Source organism: Euprymna scolopes, chromosome 13 (genome assembly GCF_053919585.1).
Source record: "Euprymna scolopes isolate OS-2025 chromosome 13, ASM5391958v1, whole genome shotgun sequence".
Taxonomy (NCBI): domain Eukaryota; kingdom Metazoa; phylum Mollusca; class Cephalopoda; order Sepiida; family Sepiolidae; genus Euprymna; species Euprymna scolopes.
In genome coordinates, this window is record NC_136494.1 from 119,160,646 (window position 1) to 119,187,382 (window position 26,737).

At 32.8% G+C, this 26,737-nt stretch overlaps 1 protein-coding gene across 6 annotated transcripts in view; it reads right to left on the bottom strand.

The window, feature by feature from the left end:
* Positions 1-26,737, bottom strand: part of LOC145292168 (LYR motif-containing protein 1-like) — a 659,461-nt gene that overhangs the window by 266,913 nt on the left and 365,811 nt on the right. For 5 of the 6 annotated variants that reach the window (XM_080138378.1, XM_080138381.1, XM_080138382.1 and 2 more), the window contains one exon: positions 24,687-24,718. In XM_080138378.1, coding sequence (XP_079994504.1) covers positions 24,687-24,718 — 32 coding nt within the window. Of the gene's footprint in view, positions 1-18,909; positions 19,220-24,686; positions 24,719-26,737 lie in introns of those variants that run through there. The other variant, XM_080138383.1, reaches the window with a different exon arrangement.

The window sequence follows — 26,737 nt, forward strand, 5'->3', positions numbered from 1 at the left end:
GATATATTTTTCGTGTTTTTATTCAATTTAACATGTTTATTCAGCTCGAAAAGAATACAGTGTTTACCGATGTGTTGGAAAATTCAAGATGGCGTCTCACACATTCTTTAACACCGTAAGTTTGGGAAAAGGTGTTATAAATAAAAAACTATACAAAATACTATTAAAAACCCGCCGAATATATGTCAACCTATGTCACGGTAACATATATTGAGCGAGTTTTTAACAGTATTTTAAGCGTTTTTTTATTTATTACACCTTTTTCCAAACTTACCGTGTTAAAGAGAGAATCGGCCGTCATCTTGAATTTTCCAATACATCGGTAAACACTGTATGCTTTTCGAGCTGAATAAACATGTTAAATTGAATAAAAACACGAAAAATATATCCAGTTTGGTAGAAAAGTAATTTATCTTGCCTTTGATAACATTTATTTGTTATATATTTGTTTTTTGGCAACTTATTCGAATCTATGTGTACAGTAATACAAACCTGAAATGAATTTAAGACCACGAGTGAAATGAGAAAATGAAGAAAATCACATTTACTGTGTGTGTTTACTGTTTAGTTAAGTCAGCGGGTTTGGTTGCCATAACAACGTGACGGTAGTGAACGTGTGTGTGTGCGTGTGTGCGCGTTTCGTGTAGTTTAGTTTCGTATAATAGTTTCGTATAATAGTTTCGTATTTTTTTAATTTGTAAATAACAAGTTATTAAAAAATTAAACCCTTCCAAGATGGACAATAAATAAAGCCATAATATTTTATGGTAAAGGTAAGAGCGTAGAAACGATTGTTTTTTAGGAGATGTGATTATTGGATTAACCAATCAGAAATCGTCTGTGGCACACACATCTGTTTTTATAGATATATATAGGTCGAGGTAATTAGTTAAAGAAATTTAATATAATGTGATATATAGATAGATAGATTAAATGTTAAATAGATTTTGCAAATAGTACAGTTGAAATGATTAGAATATTTCCAATATGTAATAAGGTCGAGGTAATTAGTTAAAGAGATTTAATATAATGTGATATGCAAATGAGCATAAGTCATTCGATATGGGGGTGGTTTGTAGAATAGTATATAAAGAAATTAGGCAAAGATTCTTATGTCTCCTATAACAGAAACATCCTAAAATGGGTTCTAATGTTTCTCTACCAGGAGAGATCTACCCTCTTACCTCCTTTATATTTCGTTGATGATGGAGAGCTGTACACACAGACAGAAACACACGAACCCTATTACTTTATAAAAATATAGATATATAATTAATATGATATATTATCACATACAAAAAAAAAAAATAAACGTATTCTTTTTAACGTGTACTAATGAGTAGAAATGACTTGGGGGTGCTGCAGCTGCACTGCTGCAGTTCCACAGCACCAGGCACGAGCCGCCACTGTGTAGACTATTGCTTGCTATTTTGAATAACATATGCATTATCATTTTTTTTCAGATCTCACTTTTCGTAAGCATTTAGCACTGTTAAGTGTGTATGTCTACTAGTACGATAATAGAAATGAAGACTTATCAGCTGAAAAGTAAATGAGATGTTTTGTATGGCATAAATGTCCAACAAGAAAAAATGCTTCTACTCTCACTATTATATTTCCATAGTTAGTAATGTTTTGCATACGTGAATAACTGATTTCTTTTTTTTACTCACGCTCACTCCAAACAAGGCATATTGCTACTTGAACATAAGGGGCTATTAATTGGGACGATGCCTAAGAAAGATTAACAAGATGTTGGTTTACATTACATTTGAACTTCTGCATGTCAGTACAGTCAGGGAAACAGGTAGCAGGAAGGGAATTCTAAAGTCTATCTGTTCGAGGGAATAAGCTATTAGAGTAGAAAGCTTTCTAGCATTTAGGGACCTCGACAGTGAAGGGGTGTGATTTTGTTGCTAAGCAGGTTTGTTGGGGGTATGTACATTAAGGGGGCACAAGTGCAATGAGTTCATCAGAGCACATTCCATTAAAATAAGTGTAAAACAGGCACAAGGATGCAACATTGCGGTGATGGGACAGGAGTTGGAGCCTAGTAGACAAATTTGCATGTGTAGCTTAAATAAAATGACAGATTGAAAGCAAACAATGGCTTTTGGAGAGAACAGAGAAAGCGTTGGTACCTGACATTTCTCAAGAATCATTTCAACATTTGAGGAACAGGAATTCTGTTTGAAGTTTGGATTATCATTGTGAACTTTATCTTTTTCTTACAGTCAGATTATTACAAGCAGTCAATCATGTTTAATGTTTCCTTTGAAACTGTGCGATGTAATTCAGTCTTTCAATAACTATATATCTTATTAACACTACTATTTGTGAGGTATTAACAGGATTAACCACCATTGCCCGGGATAAAAATATAACAAAACTTCTATCCCTAACGCTACCCTTCTCCCCCATTTCCACCCCTCCTCATTATCATCCTCCTCTTTCTTCTCTCTGGACATATACACGCATGATGTGAATAGGCATGAGAGAAATAACTATAGGAAAATAAATCAGAGTTATTTCCCTTTAGTTAGTAGCTGGAAAACAAACTAGATAACATCTAAAGCTGTCTGTATGTCTTTTAATGTCATCATGTTATAAATGGCCATTTGACCAAACATAATGAATCTTAACTTTTCATTATTATACATTGGAGATTAGGGTTAGGGTTAAAAAGATATATACACATATGTATAAATTCTTATATATAAGAAAAAATATTATAATACCTATAAGTGTTTGTGTTTCTACTTTTTATGTCTGATCGGGTATATTTACTGTTCACAGTTCTTCAAAAATGTGGTCAAAAATCAAATATATTATAAATAAATGTTACCAAAAGCAAAAAAATTCTTCTACCTAATTGGGCAGGCTTTTAGTGTTTTTACTTAATGTAAAATGCTTATTCAGCTAAAAAGTAAGCGTTTTCAAAGGGTATGTAACCACAAAAAAGATGGCTGCATAACAAATACATTGCAGACTTTTTTCTGTGGTTGTATACCCTTTGAACTTGCTTCTTTTTCGAGCTGATTAAACATTTTACATTTTAATGAAGACACTAAAAACATCGGTGAATGTCGACAGTCCTTTAGTTAAACAGCTGAGTAGTTAGTTTGCAAAGTTTGGGTTGAAAGGATTTTTTAAAAAAGTTAAACTTTTTTCTTTTTTAATAATTTTTTTCACATTTTTTTTTACTGTTTTTGTCGTGCAAAAAAGTTCTAAAAGGAATGTTTAATTGCTTCATTCGCAGAATATTTTAATGAAATGTAAATTTCTAAAAGAAAAAAAAATTAAATTCACTTACCGCATTTATTTAACAGATAGCAAAATGATTGTTTTCGTTTGTAGTTTTTGAAAGACCTTAAGCGGAACCGTCAGTCAGCATATGTAGTTCTAACGTTTTTGTTTTTGGATACTTAAAAAAAGCCGACCGACCGTCAAAATTTTGCAAACTAATACCACGTGATCAGTTTCACTTTAGTTTTAGAAATATTTCCTGAAACAGCCTTCATTCAGAAAATAGAAAGTACGTATATTGTTCTATCAAACCTTTTTTATATAGTCTTCTATTAAACCTTTTATTGTTTAAATAATTTGACTTTGCTTGTTTTATTTTTTAAAAATATAAAGGTTGTCAAGACATTTTTCATGTATTAATGAGATTTTTCATTCATTTACTAATGGAAGAATGTCGGTAAAAAAAATAAAAAAATAAAAACTTGCCAAAAGATAAAAGCCCCCACCCTTTTCTTTTTTTAGTCACCAGTTGGAAAAACTACAGATTTTTAACATGATTTACTCACAATGAGAGCACTGTAAAATATTTTTTCTCTAAGGGTTAAGTATTCATCAACTTTTTCATGGACTTGACATAGTTGGGCTGTTTTATACATAAATAAACTTCGTTCACAAATGAAAACAATGTTACCTCATGGCCCCTAAAGTTTCGCAACAGTGCAAACAGATAACTAATCATGGGCCTTGAAGTTTCGAAACAGACAGACAGCGCCTATGCATGTGACGGAATAAGAAAACTCATTAAGATAAATAAAGATTACCTTTAAAGTAGTTAATAAAAGTCTTGTATATCATTAAATATGTTATGAAAAGTTCTATGGCGTTTTTATCATAAATTTTTGACAGCATTAATCTCACTTCAAACAAACAGTTCAACTTAAAAATATAAGAGAATTGTAATGAAAGAATCGTAAATCTAAGGTATTTTTTAACGATGCGATTCGGAATCAGATTCCAATTTCCTCCCAAAATACACGATTCTTATGATTAACGATTCCAATTAATCGCCCCACCACTAATATTAACCTGCTTTTTGCCCCAACTTTACTTGGATTCTTATAATGTTGCATTGCATTTCAGGTTTTAGTGCAGTATTGTCTGCTTCCTTAAACACAATGATTAGAGACTGAAAAAAAAAAAAAAAAAAAAACATTAGTGTCAAATGTATTTTAGTTCAAAACAGTAAAAAAGCCATCTGTTAGAATGAAGATAAAGGCAAAGATTCCGTCTCTAGCTTATATTGGAAACCCTAACCCTAACCCATGAAACCTTTCCTGTCACAACACGCAACAGTGGTAGCGGCTTGGCTAAAGATGCTTACGAAAAGGTGAATAAATACAGGAAAGATGCTAAAGTATTGTGTTCTTTGGACAGTAGAGCATCGTCCATTTCTGAGGACACATCAATGGGACCAGAAAAAGTCAACTTGAAAAAAAATGTTTTTCAAGGACTTTAACAATAGTAAATGGATTTTTTGATAATGCAAAGTATTAAAGTCTTTTATTTTCCTACTTCCAACATTTAATTACCAGCTTTCAGTTCAGTCAGCTGTAGATCAGTCATGGACAAATTGTGACCGATGGGACTCATAAGGCTTACTTAGTTTTCCAAGGTCCCCACCACCACCATCTCATACAGAAATTATTGTTTTATATGAGGACTTCTGGCGGGGGGGGGGGCGCCTGGCTTTGCCCGGTTGTAAAATACGCTTAAATATGATATTTTAATTTGCCCAAATATATCATTATAGAGTCGTGATTTCAAAAGTGTAAAAAAAAAAAGTATTAGTGTGGCATTAACTAGATTCGAAACCAAAAACAAAACTGTAGCATTCAAAACTGATGACATTACCACTGTACCAATGTGACACGCATATGAACTGATTAAAAATAAACTAAGATGAATGTACAAAATGTGTAACGATTTTTCAATTTTGACACATTAAAAACTACTTTAACCGGCTGAAGACCCATAAAAGAACAGTCCATAAAAAATCCAATCATTTGAGGACCCTAGCACCGCTCTGCGACTTTTAGTTTCAGAAGAGATAGAGTTTGAAAATATGGAGACAGACAGATATTGTGAGTTTTATAAATTCTATTATGGAGAACAAAAACCAACTCTCTCAATCAGGCAAGGGATGAGTGTATAGGTAAATAATATGTGGCATTTGACCTAGCAACTATATCACAATTCTACACTAGTTGCCTTACCAAGGCTTATGAGTATAGTCTGTCCTACTATCTTACCCATAGTTAGAGAGATATATGTGGCTTCATACTTTTTCAAAGATACTAGTGAAGGTTATTCAATATGTCTGACCAAACTTGAACATGGTATACCAAAGCAACATTTACCATGTACAAGTCGAATTTCTGGGAGACGATTTTAAGGTTATTATTTTTGGGTTGACTTATACATAGCTAATGTTTTTTGGAAATGTTTTTAAAGAGCGACTTGGCGCTCGATCATACTATAGAACATGCAATTTTGTTTGTGCACTCAGTATATACCGGTAATCCTAGTAATTAATCGCACTCCTTCTGAACCCCCACTGTAGTGTGTTTGCCAGCATGTAAGCAAATGCGCAGTTTTTCAGTGGGAGGCTTAATAATAATTGGAATAGCTCTTGCAATGTTCAATCTTTAGACATGGCTATAGGCATAAATCTGATATGATGTATTCAGAGATGATATGACGGTTTTTTCAGACGGTTAGGAAATGCAGTGTTTATGATATATTGTTCTCCCCTAAGTTCACTAAGTGTCCTATAAACGACAATATTAATCATTTATTAACAACTATTTAATGAAACCATTTAATGGCACTTAATGCATGCGTTCACATTATTACAGTATATTATGGCTCGTGCAATGTATGAGTCTATGTTATTATAGTATGTGACATAAATTATGTCTAAAAACAGTAACTGCTCCTGGAATCTACAGCATGATGTCATTGATCAGAATGTTTGATTAGCAACATTTGCGTTCTTTGCATGTGAGTGTGCAGTGGGTTGGTTCTATATATGAAAATTGAATAGACAGCACTTGTGTAAATGCATGTATTATCGCTTGTGGATGTCGAGAAACAATTTATATGTCTTACAAAAAAAAAAAAAAACACTATAAGGAAATTATCTGTGCAAAAAAGAGCCATGAGACGGACCATTTAACTTGTCTAGAATCTACAGTCGACTTATACACAGGTATATATGATACTTTGTGCATATATATTTAACACTAAGTGACTCAGATTTGGTATACTATGTTCAAGTTCAGTCAAAATGTAAATTAAATACATCTTCTGGTTTGGTTGTTGGTTGGTTGTTTTTGTTTTACGGCATATCACTCTTTTCAGGTTATTTAATGCCGAATCCAGTAATTTTGAAGAAAAAATTTTCAATAGACTTTTTTTTTTATTTTTCAAGTCGGTTTCTATTTAACCCATAGTAACCACCACTCCGGGTCAGAGTGGACCTGGGAGCAACGATAATTAAGAGGTGGCTCCACATTCCCCAAAGCCCACAAACTGGGGCCTCGCCATCAGATATAGTTTAAGGTCATATCCAGAACCCTTCTGGTTTGGAATGATAACTAACAATATATATATATATATGTTTTACTTATATATATAGTATATGAGTAGAAAAATAAATCAATCAATTGAAAAAAATACAAAAGCATGACATATAGGGTGAGTCACGGGAAACGGATATTTTTACGAAAACAAAATTCTGCAAATATTTCAATAAAAATTTTATAATGTAAACATTTACTAAATTATGCCATTATGGAATATTTAGAAGCGAGGAGAGCAAGGAGTGTTCTAAAAACATCTGTTTCCCGTGACTCACTCTGTATTTTCTTATTTAAATATTTATGTGTTTATTAAAGTTACCCAGATTTCACCCATCAAGTCCCACAGAATTTTGTAAAAGTTCCGGTTTAAATTGTCTATGTGGTATCGTTCAGCTCTTCAATCTCTTTTATATTGTTTCTCAGCCAGACGTTCTTACAAAATTCCAAAGGATTCAATAGGCCAAACTTGGCTGATTTTAATGGATTTATAAATGTATAATATTTCAAAAATAAAATACATTATACATACATACATACATACATACATACATACATACATACGTGTATGTATGTATGCATGTGTGTTAATTTTAATCTGAATTCTAATAAAGATGAAGATGATGAAATGGATAATGATGCGGACTGATGATGTGGATGTGTCAAGTTCGAATCCAGTCACTTCCATAAGATTCCTTTAACTGAAAGATGTTTGAAACCTTTATGTGGTTTCTCCCATTAGTTCTCGATTCTAGAAAGAAATGGATGAAGCCAACATCAGAATCGCATTAATCAAAAAAAAAAAAAAAAGGTTGTACGATGCTGATTCATAGAAATTTAGTTAAAGATTTAAACTGTCCCTTCAAATGTAATTGTTTGTATCTCTCTTGCACTTGGTTTATTAGGTATATTTGCCTGGTAGATTTTTTTAAATTCTTTTTTATGAGTCCAGTTGCTCCTATAATTACTGGAATGATAGTGATCTTCCAAAGATTTCAGTTTATTTTCATGTTGTACATAAAACCTTGGAATCTTGTCATCTTTTTCTTGTGCTAATAGCAGAGAGCGGACAGAGATTGGTTCACGTGTACAAATGGTACTACACCCATATTTTTTTTTATTTTTGTAGGATTATTATTGAATGGACACTAATCTACCAGATTAACAAAAAAAAAAAAAAAAAGGTTTTGCTCGGACAAATTCTATTTTTTTAATATGCAATCTTCCAGTTTCGTCAGCCAACATTGACAATCTAAGGGTAATAATTAATGGTCAATGTGCGCTAGAGTAGCAATTAAAGACTTATCTTTAAAAAGTTGTTTTTTTGTTGTATTCGGGTCTGTATGCCATATTGTTTTCACACACGTGCATTCAAGTTTTGTGTGGAAACAATATGGAATACGGACCCAAATACCCCTAAAAATCAACTTTTTAAAGGTGTCTTTAGTTAGTACTCTAGTGCACATTGACCCTTATTGTCCTTAGATTAATAAATGAAAATTGTCCTTAGATTAATAAATGAAAAATCTTTTATATAAAAGGTGCGTGTGTTCTTGTCGAGTGGTTCAATATGGGGGACCGATTTATTGTATTAGAAACTGTGCACACACGTACGTCTACCAAAGAGTTTTTCTGTTAATTTAAAAATTGTAAATGGTGGGCGATGAAACTTAAACTAACATATTTCTATTTCTTGTATTGTGATATGACTCCGCTCTATACATTGCACGCAATGCTTCAATCAGACAACATTTCCTTATCTATTATATTCCTCTTTGTCTGTCCGTTCTACTTTTTCTTGGAAACTACTGAGCTGATCTGACTGAAATTTTGTCTGCATAGTTAGGAATTAATAAAGATAAATAGAGATTAGTAACCACAATACCAAAATTACTCTACAAGTTTTCTCGGAAACTATTGGTCTGATCTAGCTGAAATTCTGTATGGACCTTTGTTATGATAAGATGCTGAAAACTAAGTATTACTGTATCTATTAGATGCATAGTCAGGGATTAGTATTTAATGCAAAGATGAGCAAAAAATTTAACTACATTTAACCATTAATTTGGCATAAAACGCCCATTCTAAGTCAATAGGCTATAACTTTTGACAGTTTTTAATCAGCTAATCATCAAGTAAATATAAATTCGGCTGTTTGGAAAATACTAGCAGATTTTCTAACTCACTTTTTTTTGGGGGGAGGGGGGTATTTTGCAGAGTTTTATATATAAAGATAAGAATAATAGTCTAAAAATAAATAAATATAGAAATTACTCATCTCAAAGGATTCCAATAAAACAATAATACAATACTATTTGGTACAGACTCGACGATAGAAGACCAGATAAGAACGAAAAAACTTGGATTTAGAAGAGCAAAAAATCCAACCCTGATCACTCTTCGGGGCCTGTGCCACAGTAGATAGAGATGTTGAATCTCTATGGTTCCAGGTGAGCATTGTCTGAAGATAGCTGTTTCAATCCTACCCAAAGTCGGACAGAGGATTAGTAGATTAAAACTTGATGAAACAACAACTATGGAAGGCAGTAATTACTGAGGAGACAGGTAAGAGATTCAGCATTCCTATCTTGTTGTGATTAACCGCCTGGCCAAAACATTGTGAAACAACAACTATGAAGATGAAGATAACAGTCCACAAATAAATAAATATACAAATTGCTCATCTCAAAGGATTCCAATAATATGTTGGTTTACATTACATTTAAATTTCTGCATATCAGTACAGTCAGGGCAGCAGGAAAGAAAGTTCCAAAGTCTAGCTCTTAAAGGTAAGAAACTATTAGAATAGAACGCTTTCCGGCATTTAGGGACCTCAACAGTAAAGGGGTGTGATTTTGTTGCTAAGCGGGTTTGTTGGAAATATGTACGTCGAGGGAGCACATTCCATTAAAATAATTGAAAAATGGGCACAGAGATGCAACATTACGGCGATGGGACAGGAGTTAGAGCTAAGTTGACAAAGTGGGACCTATTAGACTGAAGATTCTTTTTTTGGACCCTATCCAAAAGCGAGCAACGTTTCATAAACTGGAGTAATAGTCAACATTACATCTCAAACTATTTGTTCTTTTAATCACAGCTCAATACAATTCAAATGTCTTACGGATGACAAGTTTGTTTTTTTTTTCTTTAAAATAAATAAACTGTAAATCCCAAATCAACAAATAAAATATATTTTCAAATACGAAACTAAGTTTAGACATCATACAACTCAGCCTGCTCAACAGCATCTAACAACTACACAAATTATGGCCTTGTGCCGCACTCTTTTCTCTATTGATAAGGTAAATGTACACAGGCGGCAAAAAGAAAGTCCACACTTGTAATTTTTTTCAAAAACTGCAAATTTAAGCTAAATTTAATGTAACTGTTTAAACAAACTATACCTCATTTGATTGGCCTTTTTTTCTTCTATAATTTTACCTGTTCATATTTGACTTTTAATTGAAATATTCTAGTGTTCACGTCAATTATAAAAAAATAACTTCAAATTGAGGAGGCAAAAAGAAAGTCCACACAATGAAAAATTATTATTTAAATGCAACATTAGGATATCAATGCAACACAAATACAACAGGAATACAATGAACTAGTTAATATTTAGTAGCATAGCCCTTCTGCAATTTGACAGCCAGCAATCTTTTGGAAATTCCTTGAATTAGACTGCAGCAATACTCCAGGGAAAAGGCATCCCACTTTTCTTTAATTTTTTGTTCAAAGTTCTTCCAAATTTGAAATTTTATCATTGCATAGCTGTTGCTTGATGTAATGCCATACGTTTTCGATAGGATTGAGGTCTGGAGATTGCGTAGGTCAATCAAAACACGGAATATCATGCTCTTCCAGGAACCTCTTGACATTGCCAGGCTGTGTGAATGGGAGCATTATCCTGCATGAAGATGGGATTATCATCCAAATTCCAACCAAAGTAGGGTAGAAAATGCTCAGTCAACATATTAATGTACTTGGTCGAATTAATTTGACCTTGCAAGCGAACTATAGGCCCTGGAACATTGGTACTGATAATGCCCCACACCAAAACTGAACCTCCACCACCTTGCAGCATTGAAACTGAGCACCTAGGATTAAATTCTTTGTCTTTCCTCCAACGGACGTACTGCCTACCATTACTGCCTAGCCTATTGAACTTGTTTTCCTTGCTAAAAAGCACTTTCAATATGAAAAGTCATGATCTTCATTGCATCTGATGAAATCCAGACGGCGCTTTCTGTTCTTTATAGAAATCATTGGCTTTTGTCATGCAACATATCCTCGCAAATTAAATTCCTTTAATCTGTTCTTGACAGTAGAAAGAGAGCACTTTTTAACAAGATTGCACTGTTGTTGGATTTGGGGAGCCGTTTCAAATCTGTTTCTTAGGCTGTGCATCTTGATAGCATTGTCTTCCCGGTTAGAAGTAACTCTAGTATGACCAGATTTAGGGGCATCACGAACACTGCTCATGTTTTAGTGCTTTTGCACAGTCTTTTGTACTGCTTTCTCATCACATTTCAATCTGTGGCCGATTTCTCGATTAGATAAAACAGAAAGGTGGAGATTAATGAGCTCCTGACGATCACTAAGAGAAAGTCGTGGCATTTAGACTAAATGTTTCGGTGTATAACCTGGAACAACAACAATTACGATTAGAGATGCTTTGTTGCCTGTTGGTGGATATTTTAAACTGATTTAGGGGCGATAATTTAAGCTCGTTTTAAGCGAATTTGTTGCTGCAGACTTTCTTTTTGCCTCCTTAATTTGAAGTTACTTTCTTAAATTGACGTGAACACTAGAATATTTCAATTAAAAGTCAAATACGAACAGGTAAAATTATAGAGGAATAAAAGGCGAATCAAATGAAGTATAGGTTGTTTAAACAGTTACATTAAATTTAGCTTAAATTTTCAGTTTTTGAAAAAATTACAAGTGCGGACTTTCTTTTTGCCGGCACCGTATAATACTTTATAGATTTTTTTTTTTTTACTGACAATTCAAATAGTTCTTGCAGCTGCATGTCATCAGCATCAATGTTTCTTCACTTAGTATGTCAATGGTAAAAAAAAACAAAAAAACAGAAGGCGTACGGCTAGAGGCAGCGTTCCAAGAAAAGACAAAATAGCAATTTGAATTCCATGAAACTTACAATGAGAAAGCAAATGTAAATACACACAAATATAAGAAAATATATATTAGACAACAGATGTATTTGTTTCCTTATTGACATTTCTCATGCATACGCCATGGGTTGTGCAATGGGTTAGCAGCATAAATGCAACTGAAGGTGTATTTGTTTTTATTTAAACATGAGATCGATTGGGCAGCTGTCACGCTCAAATGTAATCAATGGTTTTATATAAGTAAAAAAACGGTTTTATATAAGATAAGTAAAAAAAAATAAACATATGCTAATGGGTATAATACTGAGTGAGAGCATAAAATATTTAACTTGTGTACAACAAAAATATTTCATGTAAATATCTCACAGAATTTATACGTGCCTATCTTTATCTATGTACCTATAAAAGTGAGAATGTGTGTGTGAGAGGACACTTCATAACCTATATACTCAATAAATTTTTGATTTACAAACTTGAAATTTGGATGTGGAAAAATTTTCAATCGATTTGCATCCGAAAAAAGGGCTGCTAATGGGTTAAAAATGAAAAATTGTACGTGGGGGGAGGGGGGTCGTCAAATTTTTATCTGTTTGCTATTTTACAAATGCGTATACATGAATAGTTCTCATGAAAAAATTTTTATGTTAAGAATAAGTAAGTTTGAAAACAAGCTGGCCTGATGGCTATCGTACTTGACTCACTGTCTTTAGGTTTAAGTTTCGCTCTCAGCTCGAGTATTTTTTTTATTTACAAGAAGTGAACTGTTTAGAAAAAACATAATATTGGCATGCACATGTCCCAGTTTCTGTATTAATTAAAATATAACATTTATGCGTATTTTACGACCGGGCAACACTGGCGATTTGCTAGTATATATATATATGTAAATATGGACTTATTGTTTGGTGCAAGCGATAAACCAAACATTCTTAGAAATAATGGAAAATCCTACAAAGAAATAATATAATTTCCATATGTATCAAAAACGTCATCAGAAAAATTGAAAAGGTATAATTAAGTAGAAGCGTTCAGTTATTTTTAATAATGTTTGCTTTATATATATACACCAGCAGTTCAGCTCCGCTTTGTTTGGGTCCTATGTACTGTTCATAACTTTATATGCATATGTATATATATATATATATGTATTAAAAAGTTTGACATGTCTAGATAATCTATCTATAAATATAAAAGCGAAAATGTATGTACGTATGTATGTATGTTCGCTTTTCCTCGATGTCCACGAAAGGCTTCTTTCAAACAAGCGCTTGCTCGCTTCACAACTTTTATATCATCTAGAAATTGTAATATCTACGAATTATCCACGGAGATCGCCTCTCTATTTAATTTTATTCACTTTCAAACCTTAATTATTCCACATTTCCCGCATCGGCACGCGTTACATTCACTTTTCGGTATAAAAAAAAGTGAAACTCGACTCTAATCACAGGCCGAAAGCCAGTTTGTTCAATGTCGACTTCGTCATATCGAGACGAGGGAGCGGGTTTTTAAAAACAAACAAACCCATTTATTCAAAACTGTCCCGCACAAAATAACTGCTGAATACCTATCGCCATCACATCAATCAAAAACGCGCACCTGTTTTTTTTAAAACACTTACTATTTTCCAACTGCGCGTCATCAACGCTTCGGCTTTTTTTCACATACCCCGAAAAACACCCGGGCAACGCCGGGTACCCCTAGCTAGTATATATATAAAAGCGAAAATGCATGTATGTATGTTTGTTTGTATGTATGTATGTGTGTTTGTGTGTCCGCTAAAAACTTTTGACAGACCAAACAAAAATTCACAAACTCGGTATCATATTGAAGCTCCATCCTTCGCCCGAAAAATATCGAAAAATTGGCCAAAAACGTTAATTTTTTCACCCTGAAATCGACAATTTTCTACAGGGGGGGGGGTCAACAAAAACCGTCCTCTCATGACGACGACCGGTTCTACGCATGCGTCAGATGACGTCATGACCTGATTTAGTTTAAATAGTTGAAGAACTAACTGAATTTCATATACGTCGTGTTAGCTCAGTTGGTTAGCGTGTTGGTTCATTATCTAAACGTTTTGGGTTCGAATCGTGGAGTGAAATGTCTTTTGGGTTTTTTTTTCGATTTTTTAAATTTAAATATGAAACCAGTGTTATTTAAGCCATTTTTCACGTAACGTTCATTTTTATGTTTTTTTTTTACTTCGCTTATTCTTAGGTTTTCATTAACACCCCTGACCACACACCCAAAAACACCCGGGTACCCACCGATTTTTTAAATTTTAATATTGAACCAGGCTTATTTAAACCATTTTTCACATTTTTTTTTTTACCGTTTGTTTTTCTGTTTTCTTTTTTGTTTTTGTTTTTTCGATTTTTACATTTAACATCGTTTGTTTGCCTTACATTAGTTTTTTTTGTGTTTTTTTTTTCGATGTTTTGATTACCCCCTCCCCTCACCACCCGTGTTCGTTTCTCTGTTTTCTTTTTTACTTTGCTTATTCTTAGGTTTTCATTAACACCCCCCACTCCCTCCAAACACTCGGGCAACGCCAAGTACCCCCCCCCCTGCTAAGCAGGGTTTTTTAACGTTTGTTTTCCCGACCACACACACCGAAAAACACCCGGGCAACGCCGAGTACCCCTCGCTAGTCTACATCTAAAATTTCAAGTGTTTAGACCAAAAATTGGCAGAGAAGTTTGGTAGAACCTGCAATGGTCAGCTCTTTCAACTTTGACCCCTTGGCAGCCAAATTTTCGACCAAAAAACGATTAAAAAAGCTTGCCCTATGTCTGAATACACTTTATGTAAAATTTCAAATGTTTAGACCAAAAATTGGCTGAGTAATTTGGTAGAGACTGCAAAGGTCACATTGTTTTTTTAACTTTGACGCCAATTTTGACCCCTTATTACATTTACTGTTTTGGGCTCAAATCAAATTAAAGCGTTTGATCCATGTCTATATCTAAAATTTCAAGTGTTTAGACCCAAAACTGGCGGAGGAGTTTGGTAGAATTTTCAAAGGTCAAATCGTTAAACTTTGATCCTTTGACAGCCAAATTTCTGGCCAAAAACCAATTAAAAAGATTTTTCCAAATCTTAATACCCCTTATGTGAAATCTCTAAATTTGCAGACTGAAAATTGATGGAGTAGTTTGGTAGGGAAATGTATATACGGACAATTTCATATATATCTATCTATCTCTCTCTCTCTCTATATATATATATATTATATATATATAAAGGAAATACTGTAATGATGAAAAACAAAATTGGAAAATTTATAAAAATTAATTAAATAATCAAGTGTTCAAAAAAGCTAATCCTTAATTCACGGATTTTAAAAAGAGAAACCTAAAGTAAATATTTAGCATAACTTTGCAAATTTGAAAAATTGAACGCCAAAAAAGTTTCATCAAGAATGTTTCAAAATTAGGTAAAAATATGCAACTGAAGTGAAAATGAACAGTCAAATGAATGACTTCAAGAAATTCTGTGAAAAGTAAAATAAAATACAAAATCAGAAATAAGTGATTCGTGATTAATCCAATAAAACTGGAATCCATGTAAAAAAAAAAAAAATGAGCATATGGATAGAGATGTCATGCTATGAACAAAGCTTCCAAGGTAAATTTAGATGTGAAATCGATAGTTCAACAAATGAATTAAAATTATATAAGTTATTATACATTACTTTATATATCAATACTCAATCTACAGTATCACATCTCTTTATCACAATAAAGATATATCTTCAAATTATCCAATTATATATATATATATATATATATATATGATAAACTTTAGAATCTTGACAAGACATGAAAAAATATTGAAACATTGATCAATCTATATAAACTCCTTATTATGTTTATATACATTTATTTATATAAAAGCTCTACATCCATATTGAGTACTTTAGAAGAAATATTGGTTTTAATTCAAGTTAATTAACATATATATATATATATATACTAGCAAAAGTTTCCGTCGTTGACTGGGTTCAAAAACAGCCTACAGAAAATGGACTCTGATTTATGAAAGTACTAGAGAGGGGTTGCTGTTGTCTAACCTTACACTCATTAAGCCTTATCCTCGAGTGACCTTCAGGCCTTGATAAGTGGTGATTCCCATTAAAAAAGAAAAAGACATATCTGGAACTACAGTCTACCCCCTTAATCCTAACATTAAGCCACTTTCATATTAATATAGGGTTTTTTAGAGGTGGCTTGTTTGTACCCCTAATTGAACACAAAAGTATGGAACAAATAACAAAACCATTTTTAAAACAAAAGAAAACGATTTGTTTGGACAGCAGAAAATTGATAGTTGTCAGCCAGGAAGCCATTCTTTGTGTAGTTCCAGGTTGGCAGTAGTTTTTTTCATTGAAAATTGTTGAATTGTGGAATGTCAAGTGGACAGGAATGAGAGAGAGAGAGAAAGAAAGAAAGAGAAAGAAAGAGAGAGATGTCTGGCTTCACTGCTGGTTGAGTTCTCTCTGCTGGCTGACTGTGTTTTCCAAAAACAGCTGAAGAAGTTCCTTAAGGGACAGATGAACCAATGTGCCCTGCCAGCTGATTGGTCAGTGTGTGGTCGAATTATTCAATGAGGAGGGGCATTGATTCACAAGAGACAATAGATCATTTGTGACTGCTACAAAATTTAAATTAAAATTAATCACAGAAAAATACTTTTGTCATACAAATATGTAGTTTATTCCAAAGATTAATTTTTGGCATTTATAATTTAAAAACAATTTCGGCAAACATGGTGCCACGGCATGCCTGTGTATGGCATAAACTATGCATTAAATAAGACTGTATTTTGGCAATAATGCATTGAATGTTGTCTTCCAAGTGGTCTATTGTGTCTGGTTTATTAGCGTAGACATAGGATTTTACATATATCCTCAAAAACTAATGGGGTTAAATCGCACAAATGAGGTGACCAGTTGACAAGTTCATTTCATAAAATTGCTCATTCATCAAATGTTTCTCGCAGTAAATTGACCGTGTACTGTGCTGTGTTGCACGTGGCTCTTTTCTGCTGAAACGACATGTTTGCAACATTAATACCTCCCAATTAAGGCACAAAGTTGGTAATCATTTTTATGTATTGCTTACTGTTTATCGTTATGTTTTTGAAAGGATATGAACCACCAGCCCATAAAGAGCAAGCACCAAACAGTGACTTTTTCTGGATGTAATTGTGCTCCGACCATAGCTTGTGGATTATCATCGCTCCAAATTCAACAATTCTGGTTATTAACATATTCATTAAGTGAAAGCGTGCTTCATCACTGAAAAAAATTTTGAAAGGAACTATTGGCTCAATAGCATTATTTCACTGAATGTATGCAGTGAAAAAATGATTATTTTGCTTCAACTCCTACACAACTTGAATCAAGTAAGTTTACATAAACTAAGATCTTTATGCAAGATTTTCCATAAATTCAAAGGACACGGGTATAATTGTTGAGCAAGTTGATGAACTGACACATTTGCATCATCATCAACACTAAACTGTACAGTAGCAATTACTTATCGTGTGCGCACATGACGATGTTTTACTGGATGGGTATTATCGTTTAGAGTGAACCCAGTGGAAAAACGATTTTGATGGTCGATCACAAGCACCAAAAAACTTGCGTCATGCACTAGGTGTATCAGAATTTGGGGAGAATTTTTGACACTCCTAACACAAAACTGCGAATAAAATATAAAAAAACTTGTAATTTCCCCTTTTAAAAGTGGGTTGTTTATTTTCTGTATTATTATAGTTGTTTAAAAAATAATAGAAATATTATTTTTTATTTAAAAAAAAAAACAGTGTTTACAAAGTGCCAACGCGCGTTCAACCAGCCATTTTTTTTACGTATGAAATCAATTGAATTTTACGAGTGAAATTTTTTTCAATTTTTAAGCTTTTTAAGATTTTTAAAATCTATCAAAATTTTTCTATTGGTTCAATGTTTACGATATTTTCAGGGTCAATGTGAAATTTTATGCTCTTTCCAATAAACTGAATATAATATTTTTTTTATTCACTCCCCCCATTTTGAAATGTCTATTAAAATTTAAATAATTAATTTACTCACCAAAGTTTTATATATCACAAATTGAAGATAAAAGATCAATAAATAAAATATTCTAATTTAAAACAAAAAAAAGATGTTCTTTGGAAATTTACCTGTAAAGTCCAAAGTGAAAAATCTTTTGTTTTTAAAACCACGTTGATTTTTTTTTTTTTTTTTTTAAACGAAAGCTCATGTTATGCTTATATCGTCAAGTAAATACCGGACGCTGATGACAATTTTTTCTATTTCATTCAATATTTTCTTTTTTTAGATATTTAAAAAAGAAATTCACTCGATAAAGTAGAAATAAAATATATTAATCAAAAACTCGTGTATTTCATTAACAGAATAAAAAAAAAATCGGTCAACTGGGATTTTTGTTTAACGGCGAAAACTTATAAGTGAATGTGTGCCTTTTTTCAACTACGGAGACCCAAAAATACTAATTTTGGTTAACACCACGCAATAAAAAAGAGATATTAATTATGGCGTTTATAAACCACCGTAAGATAAACGAGAAAAAAAATCAAAGATTTGTCTCCCTTTATTTGAACAGTCAAAAAATCTGAGTTCACGTTTTTTTTTTTAATCCTTGTTTAAAAAAGTATTTTATTTAAAAAGGACATGGAATATAAATATAAATATGGATAAATTCTTAACAATGAACAATGGAAGTACACATTGAATAGTATTTTTTATAGGTAAGTGATTTCTTGGAATTTATATATATTTTATAATCGAAGTAAGTAAAATTTCGTTTATTTTCCTTAAATCTTTTTTAAAGAAAACCGATTAAAACAAACAAGTATTGCATAATTTGCTATTAAACCTGTAATTTTTTTTAAATTTGGTCTTTGCTCCTTTAATTGAAAAAAAATTAGGTTTTGAATTACATTTTTCAAGTAATTATAAGCTTCGAAAGATAGTAAGTTGATTTATTCAAGTTCATATACGGCATTTTTAATGGCGGCTTCTGATAGACCTAGTCATGCACAGTGTTGCTTGAACCATGATTTTCAAAATAAATTTGCATCGTTTGCAAACGATGCTTGAGTGTCAGTCTCTTCATGATGAATTGCCAAACAAGCTGAACTCAAAATAACCGATAGTTCCCAAATCTGCAATTAAAGAAAGTAGAGTTGTCAATATAAAGTTCACTGGATAACACTAAATGATAACTGAGGTGTCATTAACTTTTTGAATAGTCTTGTAGCGACAAAACAATGTGAGCATTGGAGATCTCCTTCCCAGGAGATACGAGTTTACGGCAATTAAAAGATGAAGATAACATTATCTGTTGTCATCGCACATTTGTAAGAACAGATAAAAATATCGAAATGACATTTTCATTAAATTCTCTTCTGGTACAGAAACAGATGGGAAAAAAACTTCTGCTCAAGTAGAGAAACAGTTTTTTGTGTTGTGTTGAAGGTATTTAACCCACTTTGTGGTGGTGGGGGGAAAAAATCAACCCACACAAATAGATGCATAACAAGATGCTGTAAAAAAAAGAAGAAAATAATGTGGAGCATCCATAGGAGGTGAAGTTATTTTATATTGGTGTAATGCAGTTGCGCATGCAGAAATACAAACAAACCTAAAAACAGTTTTTAAGTCAATTGATTTATCAGCTGCAGCACACATCTTTTCTCAAATCTAATAAATAGGAACAGTTGTTCCCCTACGAAACATCATTCGTAGACATTTATGTTGACGACACTACCATCTATGGCAGCACTTCAAAAGCCATTAATGACCAAGATCTCTTTGATTCTCTTTCCTTTGATCTTGAGCACTTAGTGCAATGAGCTCTCTTTCCACCATCAACGCTCTGATTACTGTCTGACATCAATTGGAATGAATGGTTCTTATTTTATGGAACACATACATCAAATCTGTTGCCAAGCTTGCTAGATAAATGGTGGAATCATTCTACCGCTCCAGTAGATATCTCACTGCCGATACCATTCTCTATCTGTATAAGTGCCAAGTACATTCTAGGATGGAGTACTGTTGTCACATCTGAGCAGGAGCCACTAAAACAGCCTAGTAGGGGATGCCCTTTTCTCTTTCCTGCAACCTCGTTCCCACAGAAGAGATGTTGCGAGCCTATCTCTGCTCTATCATTATTTTCATGGCAAGTGCTTGTCTGAGCTCCAGTCTATGGTTTTGTTGTGTTGATTGTGTGGTACATTAACGGGCGTTAATTAGTCAACAGTTTCCCCTTGCCAAACTGTCATGATATTACATGATAAGGGCTGTCCCCTTTTCATGTAAGTATAAAAATAGAGAAATTTAGTTAAAATGAAAATGAAATGGAATAGACGAAATTCGAACCTCATAATTTAGGTTTAGAAATAGATTATGAGAGAGAATTAGAAAATGGAATGTAAAAACAAACCATTGTTTAGCTTAGAGATAAAATAGTTTTAAGAAAAGGAATGTGAATTTGTCAACTCTGTTATGAAATTGAATTGAAGAATGCAACTATAGGATAATTTAATAAACATGTTTTTAACATACTGGAAATATAGGTTAAAATTCCTTTTGTAAACAAAGGAAAAAGTTTTGGATACGCATTTCCAGAACACGTGAAAGAAGACACATGTTTTAACATGTGTATGACGTCATGGAAAATAGGAAGTTCTCGATATAGTTAGAAACTTTAGAGTTAAGCAGAGAGAGTCTGAGGACGAGAGACGACAGTCTGGAGTCCAGAGATGGACAGTCGAACGTCTGGAAGCGAGACGGTCACCTTTGAAACATAGAATGTAAAACTTTGAATTCCTGACTAAGAAAACCACCGACCGGTCCATGGAAATAAACGCGTCATGTGTTTTTATAAACGTCATCTTTGTGTTGTAATTCTACCAAAAGGTAAAGTGAAATTGTCATTATATGTCTTATATATCCTGTGTATTAAAATATCTTCACATACACAATGTCTCTACATCTCATATCTACAATGTGAACACTAAGACTGTCTCAACACTGTCTCCTCATTCTAAGAGCTTCTACTACACTTCTAAGTATGAACATTTTATATATATGAATCTCTTCATAACACGAACACAGAACACAACATCTCTCTTAATAAGACTCTCTAAGACTCACTTTTAATAAGACTTCTTAACAACAATAACAAATATAACAACGAAATATAACAACAATAATAATAATAATAATAATAATGAAACTATATAACAATGAAAAACACTCGTCTGGTCGAAATCACTATCAATAATTTCCCCCACTATTTCTGCCTGAACCTAAATGTGGATTTTATGAACAAAGCTTCTTTCTTAGAACTGCACGCCTACAGAACGCTTTTCCATTTACCTGCTTCCCAGCTGACTACAATATGGTCATTTTCAAGTCCAATGTAAACAAGTTCCTGAAGAGCCATACCCTTAAGTAATTCAATTTAACAAATTTCTACTATTAACGATAATTATAATATTGTCCCATTGACTACTATACACTCATTAACCCTTATCCTCTAGTGGCCTTCGGGTCTTGATAAGTGGTGACTCCTTTGTAAAAAAAATTATAGCTTGGCAAATGTGGACGCTACATATAAATTCATTATTATGAAACTAGCCATTATCTTACGTAGGTTTTGTGCATATTTGCAGTCGCATTCATCAGTTATAATAAAAATGTAATTTCTAGGAGCATCATAATGCAAACTACATCATATATTAGCTGTGGTAGCACATTTTTTCTTCCGAATTATTCTCTCTTTCCCAATCATAACTGGAAAGTTCTCTATATTCATCACAAGTTTTGCTCATGTGCCGTCGGTAATCGTTTCTTAGACAGATACATTTTATGTTAGATTTTTGCTTTCATTTCTTAAAATAATGATCGCTCTCATCGCTGTCCACTTGCGTTTCTCAGAATAAGAAAACATTGATTTACAGTTCGTTCCAAATGGTTAAACACAAAACAAGATGGTATCACGTATCCCATGAAACAAATCAGGCTTTCTTTTACTGCAGAATTTCAAGTCACCTCTGCCAATCAAAGTGCATTCGCATAGAAGCAAACACCTGATGAATTACTTTTTCATACGCTTCCATTTTATACTTAGTATAGGCTATTCCTATAAAAATTATTATTATTATTCGCAATGCTAGTAGTAGTCTTTGTTTACGTGTGTAGCCGGTTAGTTTTCTTCTTTTAATTGTTATTTTTACTTTACGTTTTTGTTGCTCTTACAGATTTTTGATAGTAACATACAATACCGTAAAAAACTTATGATTATTAGTAGTAGTATTTTTATTTGTGGCTATTGCTACCATTCGCATTTCATTGTGTTATATAATGTTGAAACAAAAACTACTGTACACGATTCATTGTTGGTTGAGAAGTGTCCTCACACACACACACACACACATTCTCACTTTTATAGATATATAATCTTTCTTCGAAGTTATCAGAACTAAACCTGTGTTTAAGACATTCATTGTATCATTCTAATATTATTTCTCTCCATGCAACACATGTCCTCAACCCTCACTCGCCAGGTTTCACTTTAATCATCACACTATGCACACGCGTTTGATAGACTTTTACCTTAGTCAACAGTGGTAACCCTCTGCTGGTTAGTAATGGCAAAAGTTCCCTGAACTCCATTCACTGAAAATTCTTGCAATTTCATTAGCACCTGCAGCACCCTGTGCTCTAATGTTATCGGCAAGATAACAAAATAAAACTTTATGGCTCATATCAAAATTACTATGAGTTATGAGGAGGGCGGTGTCTGTTATTTGGAATAAGATGTATGAAGTCTTATACAGAGTATTTCTCTGGCTATTATGAGGGGGGGGAGACGGGGGTCTTACACCATTTTTTTCTGACTTTAGTGTGTAAGGGGAAATATCCATTTTGTAAAAAGAAAAGAAAAAGAAAAGAAAATAACTATGGCTCAAAAAATCCGATTCTCCCAATCTCCAATTATGTTTTTTGTAGCTTTTCTTTGAATTAAAAGCTGATTTATGCATAGAAACTGTTTTAGTGTTATATTATTAGAATAAAAAAAGCAACGTTTGTTAATTAATTAATAATTTAATAGTTTATTAATTAATAATTTAATTCCTAAAGGATTTTTCCATTTAAAATCTCTTATCGATTGCCAGCCATGTCAAAAATGGACAACAGAAAGTTGTTTTTTTCAGCATACATTGCTTTTTCTACAACAAAGTTGGGGGGGGGGGTTAAAATGCCGGGAGAACATTTAAAACAATTTCACAAGTGCATGGTGATGGGACACAGCAATGATGCACCAATTACACCATAGAAGGCATAAGACCTTTAACGTTCAATCAAAATCTTCTAAAGGCAATCTACAGTCTCTCCTTGCCAAACTTTCACAAAAAACACCGTCTAGCTAAAACCACTATCACACTTTCTCCCTCCCATTCTCTCTCTGCACCTAAATCTAAATGCAAATTCCATGATCAGAACTTCTTTCTTAGAACTGCCCGCCTGTGGAACTCTGTTCTGCTAGTCTGCTTTCCAGTTAACTACAATATGGTCATCTTTAAGTCCAATGTAAACTACGCTGTCCCCTTAAATAATCAAATCATACCAAATTCCCACTACTAATAATTACTAAACTGTTGTCCTGATGAGTACCATACACTTATTAACCCTTATCCTCAAGTGGCATTTGGGCCTTGATAAATGGTGACGTCATTGTAAAAAAAACAAAAAAACAGTAAACCTCAAAGCCAACCGCATGTTGAAGTTCCAAAATTACTGTTCATGAAGATTTAATGGAATTTATTTTCTCTACAAACCAATCTCACAGGTTGTAAAGGAAAAAATAAAAAATATTGGAACAGTCCATTAAAAAAAAAAATGGAATATCACCGGGAGCAAAAGTATTAACTCGTAGCTGGAGAGAGAGAGAGAGAGAGAGGGAGAGAGAGAGCAGAAAGGTTATAAAGGAAAGAATATAAATATTGGAACAGTCCATTAGAAAAAAAATGGAATATCATTAGGAGCAAAAATATTAACTCGTAGCTGGAGAGAGAGAGCAGAAAGTAATTAATTTGTTTATTTTGTGTCATTAATTTATTTTTTTATTTAACTGATTTTGCAACTAATTTCCAGACGTTATTACCTGTACATATTGATCATGCAGAAAGCATTAAATTGTGCATCTAAAGTGATGTCCATGTAATTAAAAAAACGCATAGTTCTCAACATTCGTACTACTTTATACGGTCTGATTTACTCGATTCCTTCAATTTTTAAAGTTTGATGTGAATCATTTAATATTTCCATTTCTCAATGCTTTCAATTTTCAACGTTGCAACAACTTTAGATTTCATGCCGAAATAACTTGTAATTTAAAAAGAAATATAGTTCTCAGCGTTTGTACTGCTTTCTATAGTCCAACTTATTCAGTTCGGTTCCAAGAATTATGATTTGATTAACTATTTTCTGTTGGGAGAACCATTTTTTTTTTTTAACTACAGTCCAGGTGATAAATCTCCATTCCTAAGGTAGGTAAATGAGATTATCATGGATTATCATTTAAGATGGATATTGTAAATACATAAAGAGTAGACTCACCTGTCGAGGATATGGAATTCTATAGTGGAGTGCTGCAAAGAGAAAAAGAAACAAAAATAAAAGACATTTTTATTACATACTTACATATCAGAAGTTGCTTCATGCCAAATACAATGCAATTCTAGCCAATAGTTTTGGAGGATATAAATGCTGGATTGGTTCAGAGAGAGTACCACAGAAGGCATGACCACATGGGTTTCAGATTTACTAAGAGGTCTGTAGGAAGTTTGGGGTGAAGTTTGCTGTGAAATGGTTTGAGGCGGTACCTAATGATGTAAGAAAGGGTGAGGATGGTAATGTGCAGGCATGACAAGCTAAAAGCATCATGACAGCCAAGCATTTGGAACATAATCGTCCAGATTTGGTAGTCATTGACAAAGTCTCAAAGAGGTGGAAAATTGTAGACTTTTCAGTGCCATGAGACAAGAATATAATAGAGAAGGAGAATGCTCTGTTGACTTTGGAGGTAAGACGTATGAATGGAGTTTCACCCAAGCAATCCTGGTCGTAGTAGTATTAGGTGTGGTATCAAATCGCCCGGAGGGACATTTAAAAAATTAGGAACCCCTGATGCATTCAGACCTATGTTATTGTAGGTACCACTAATATCCTTAGGAAATCCTTTGATTTTTGAAGCTCCTCGTTTAGAGCCGAAATTGAGGGAAAGTCCTCTGAAAATGAATGCCATCCCTTTCAGGGAGATGTTTAAAATGAAATCAGGACTATTATTATTATTATTATTATTAGTAGTAGTAGTAGTAGTTATAGGAATTATAATTTGCAATCCTTTATGACATATCCAGCATCTTTGTTATGTTTTATACAAAATCTGTTGCAATTCAGCCCATCATTTTAGAGACAGTATATGTTTAATTTTTAGTTCCACGTACATCTAGTAAATGGCACATGACGCCAACTGTGATTCTGAAGATCTGAGGCAGCTGATGGAAGACAGAAATCTGGAGAGAGAGTAACATTGGTGCAGGCAAGGAGCCCAACCAAATAAGTATATGTTTATATTAGTATTAGAAGTGAGACATCGGCCTGTGACCTCTCAAAGATAATCTGCATATGTGGGTTAGAGTCAAATGTTTGAAACGAAAAAAAAATGAAGCAATACATTTATAAGTATTTCATAAAGATAATAAGTAGAAACCATATAAAATATTAAATTAATTACTTTTAAGCTTGTTAATACCGTTGTCAGATATGTAAAAGCTAAATAAAAAAGTTATTTATTTGGATTAAATACTATGAATGACTAAAGGAGAATTAATGAGACCCAGAGAAAAATAAAATAGAAAAAAGGGCAAAATAAAAGAGAAAAGGCAAAATAAAAGAAAAAAGGCAAAATAAAAAGACAAAAGACAAAATAAAAAGACAAAAGGCAAAATAAAAAAACAAAAGGCAAAATAAAAAAACAAAAGGCAAAATAAAAAAAGGCAAAATAAGAGAACAAAGCAAAATAAAAGAAAAAGAAAAAAGGCAAAATAAAAGAAAAAAGGCAAAATAAAAGAAAAAAGTAAAAGAAAAGAAAAAAGTAAAAGAAAAGAAAAAAGTAAAAGAAAAGAAAAAAAAAGCAAAATAAAAAGAGAAAAATTTTATTTGTTGTTATGTTATTCACATTATTAGTAATGTCATTCATTTTATTTGTTGTCATGTTATTCACTATATTTGTTGTCATGTTATTCACTATATTTGTTGTCAGGTTATCAATTTTATTTGTTGTCATGTTAACAATTTTATTTGTTGTCAAGTAATCTTTTTTATTTAATGTGATGTTATTCACTTTATTGGTTGTGATGTTATTCACTATATTTGTAATGTCATTAACTTTATTTGTTGTCATGTCATTCATTTTATTTGTTGTCATGTCATTCATTTTATTTGTTGTTATGTCATTCATTTTATTTGTTGTTATGTCATTCATTTTATTTGTTGTCATGTCATTCATTTTATTTGTTGTCATGTCATTCATTTTATTTGTTGTCATGTCATTCATTTTATTTGTTGTCATGTCATTCATTTTATTTGTTGTCATGTCATTCATT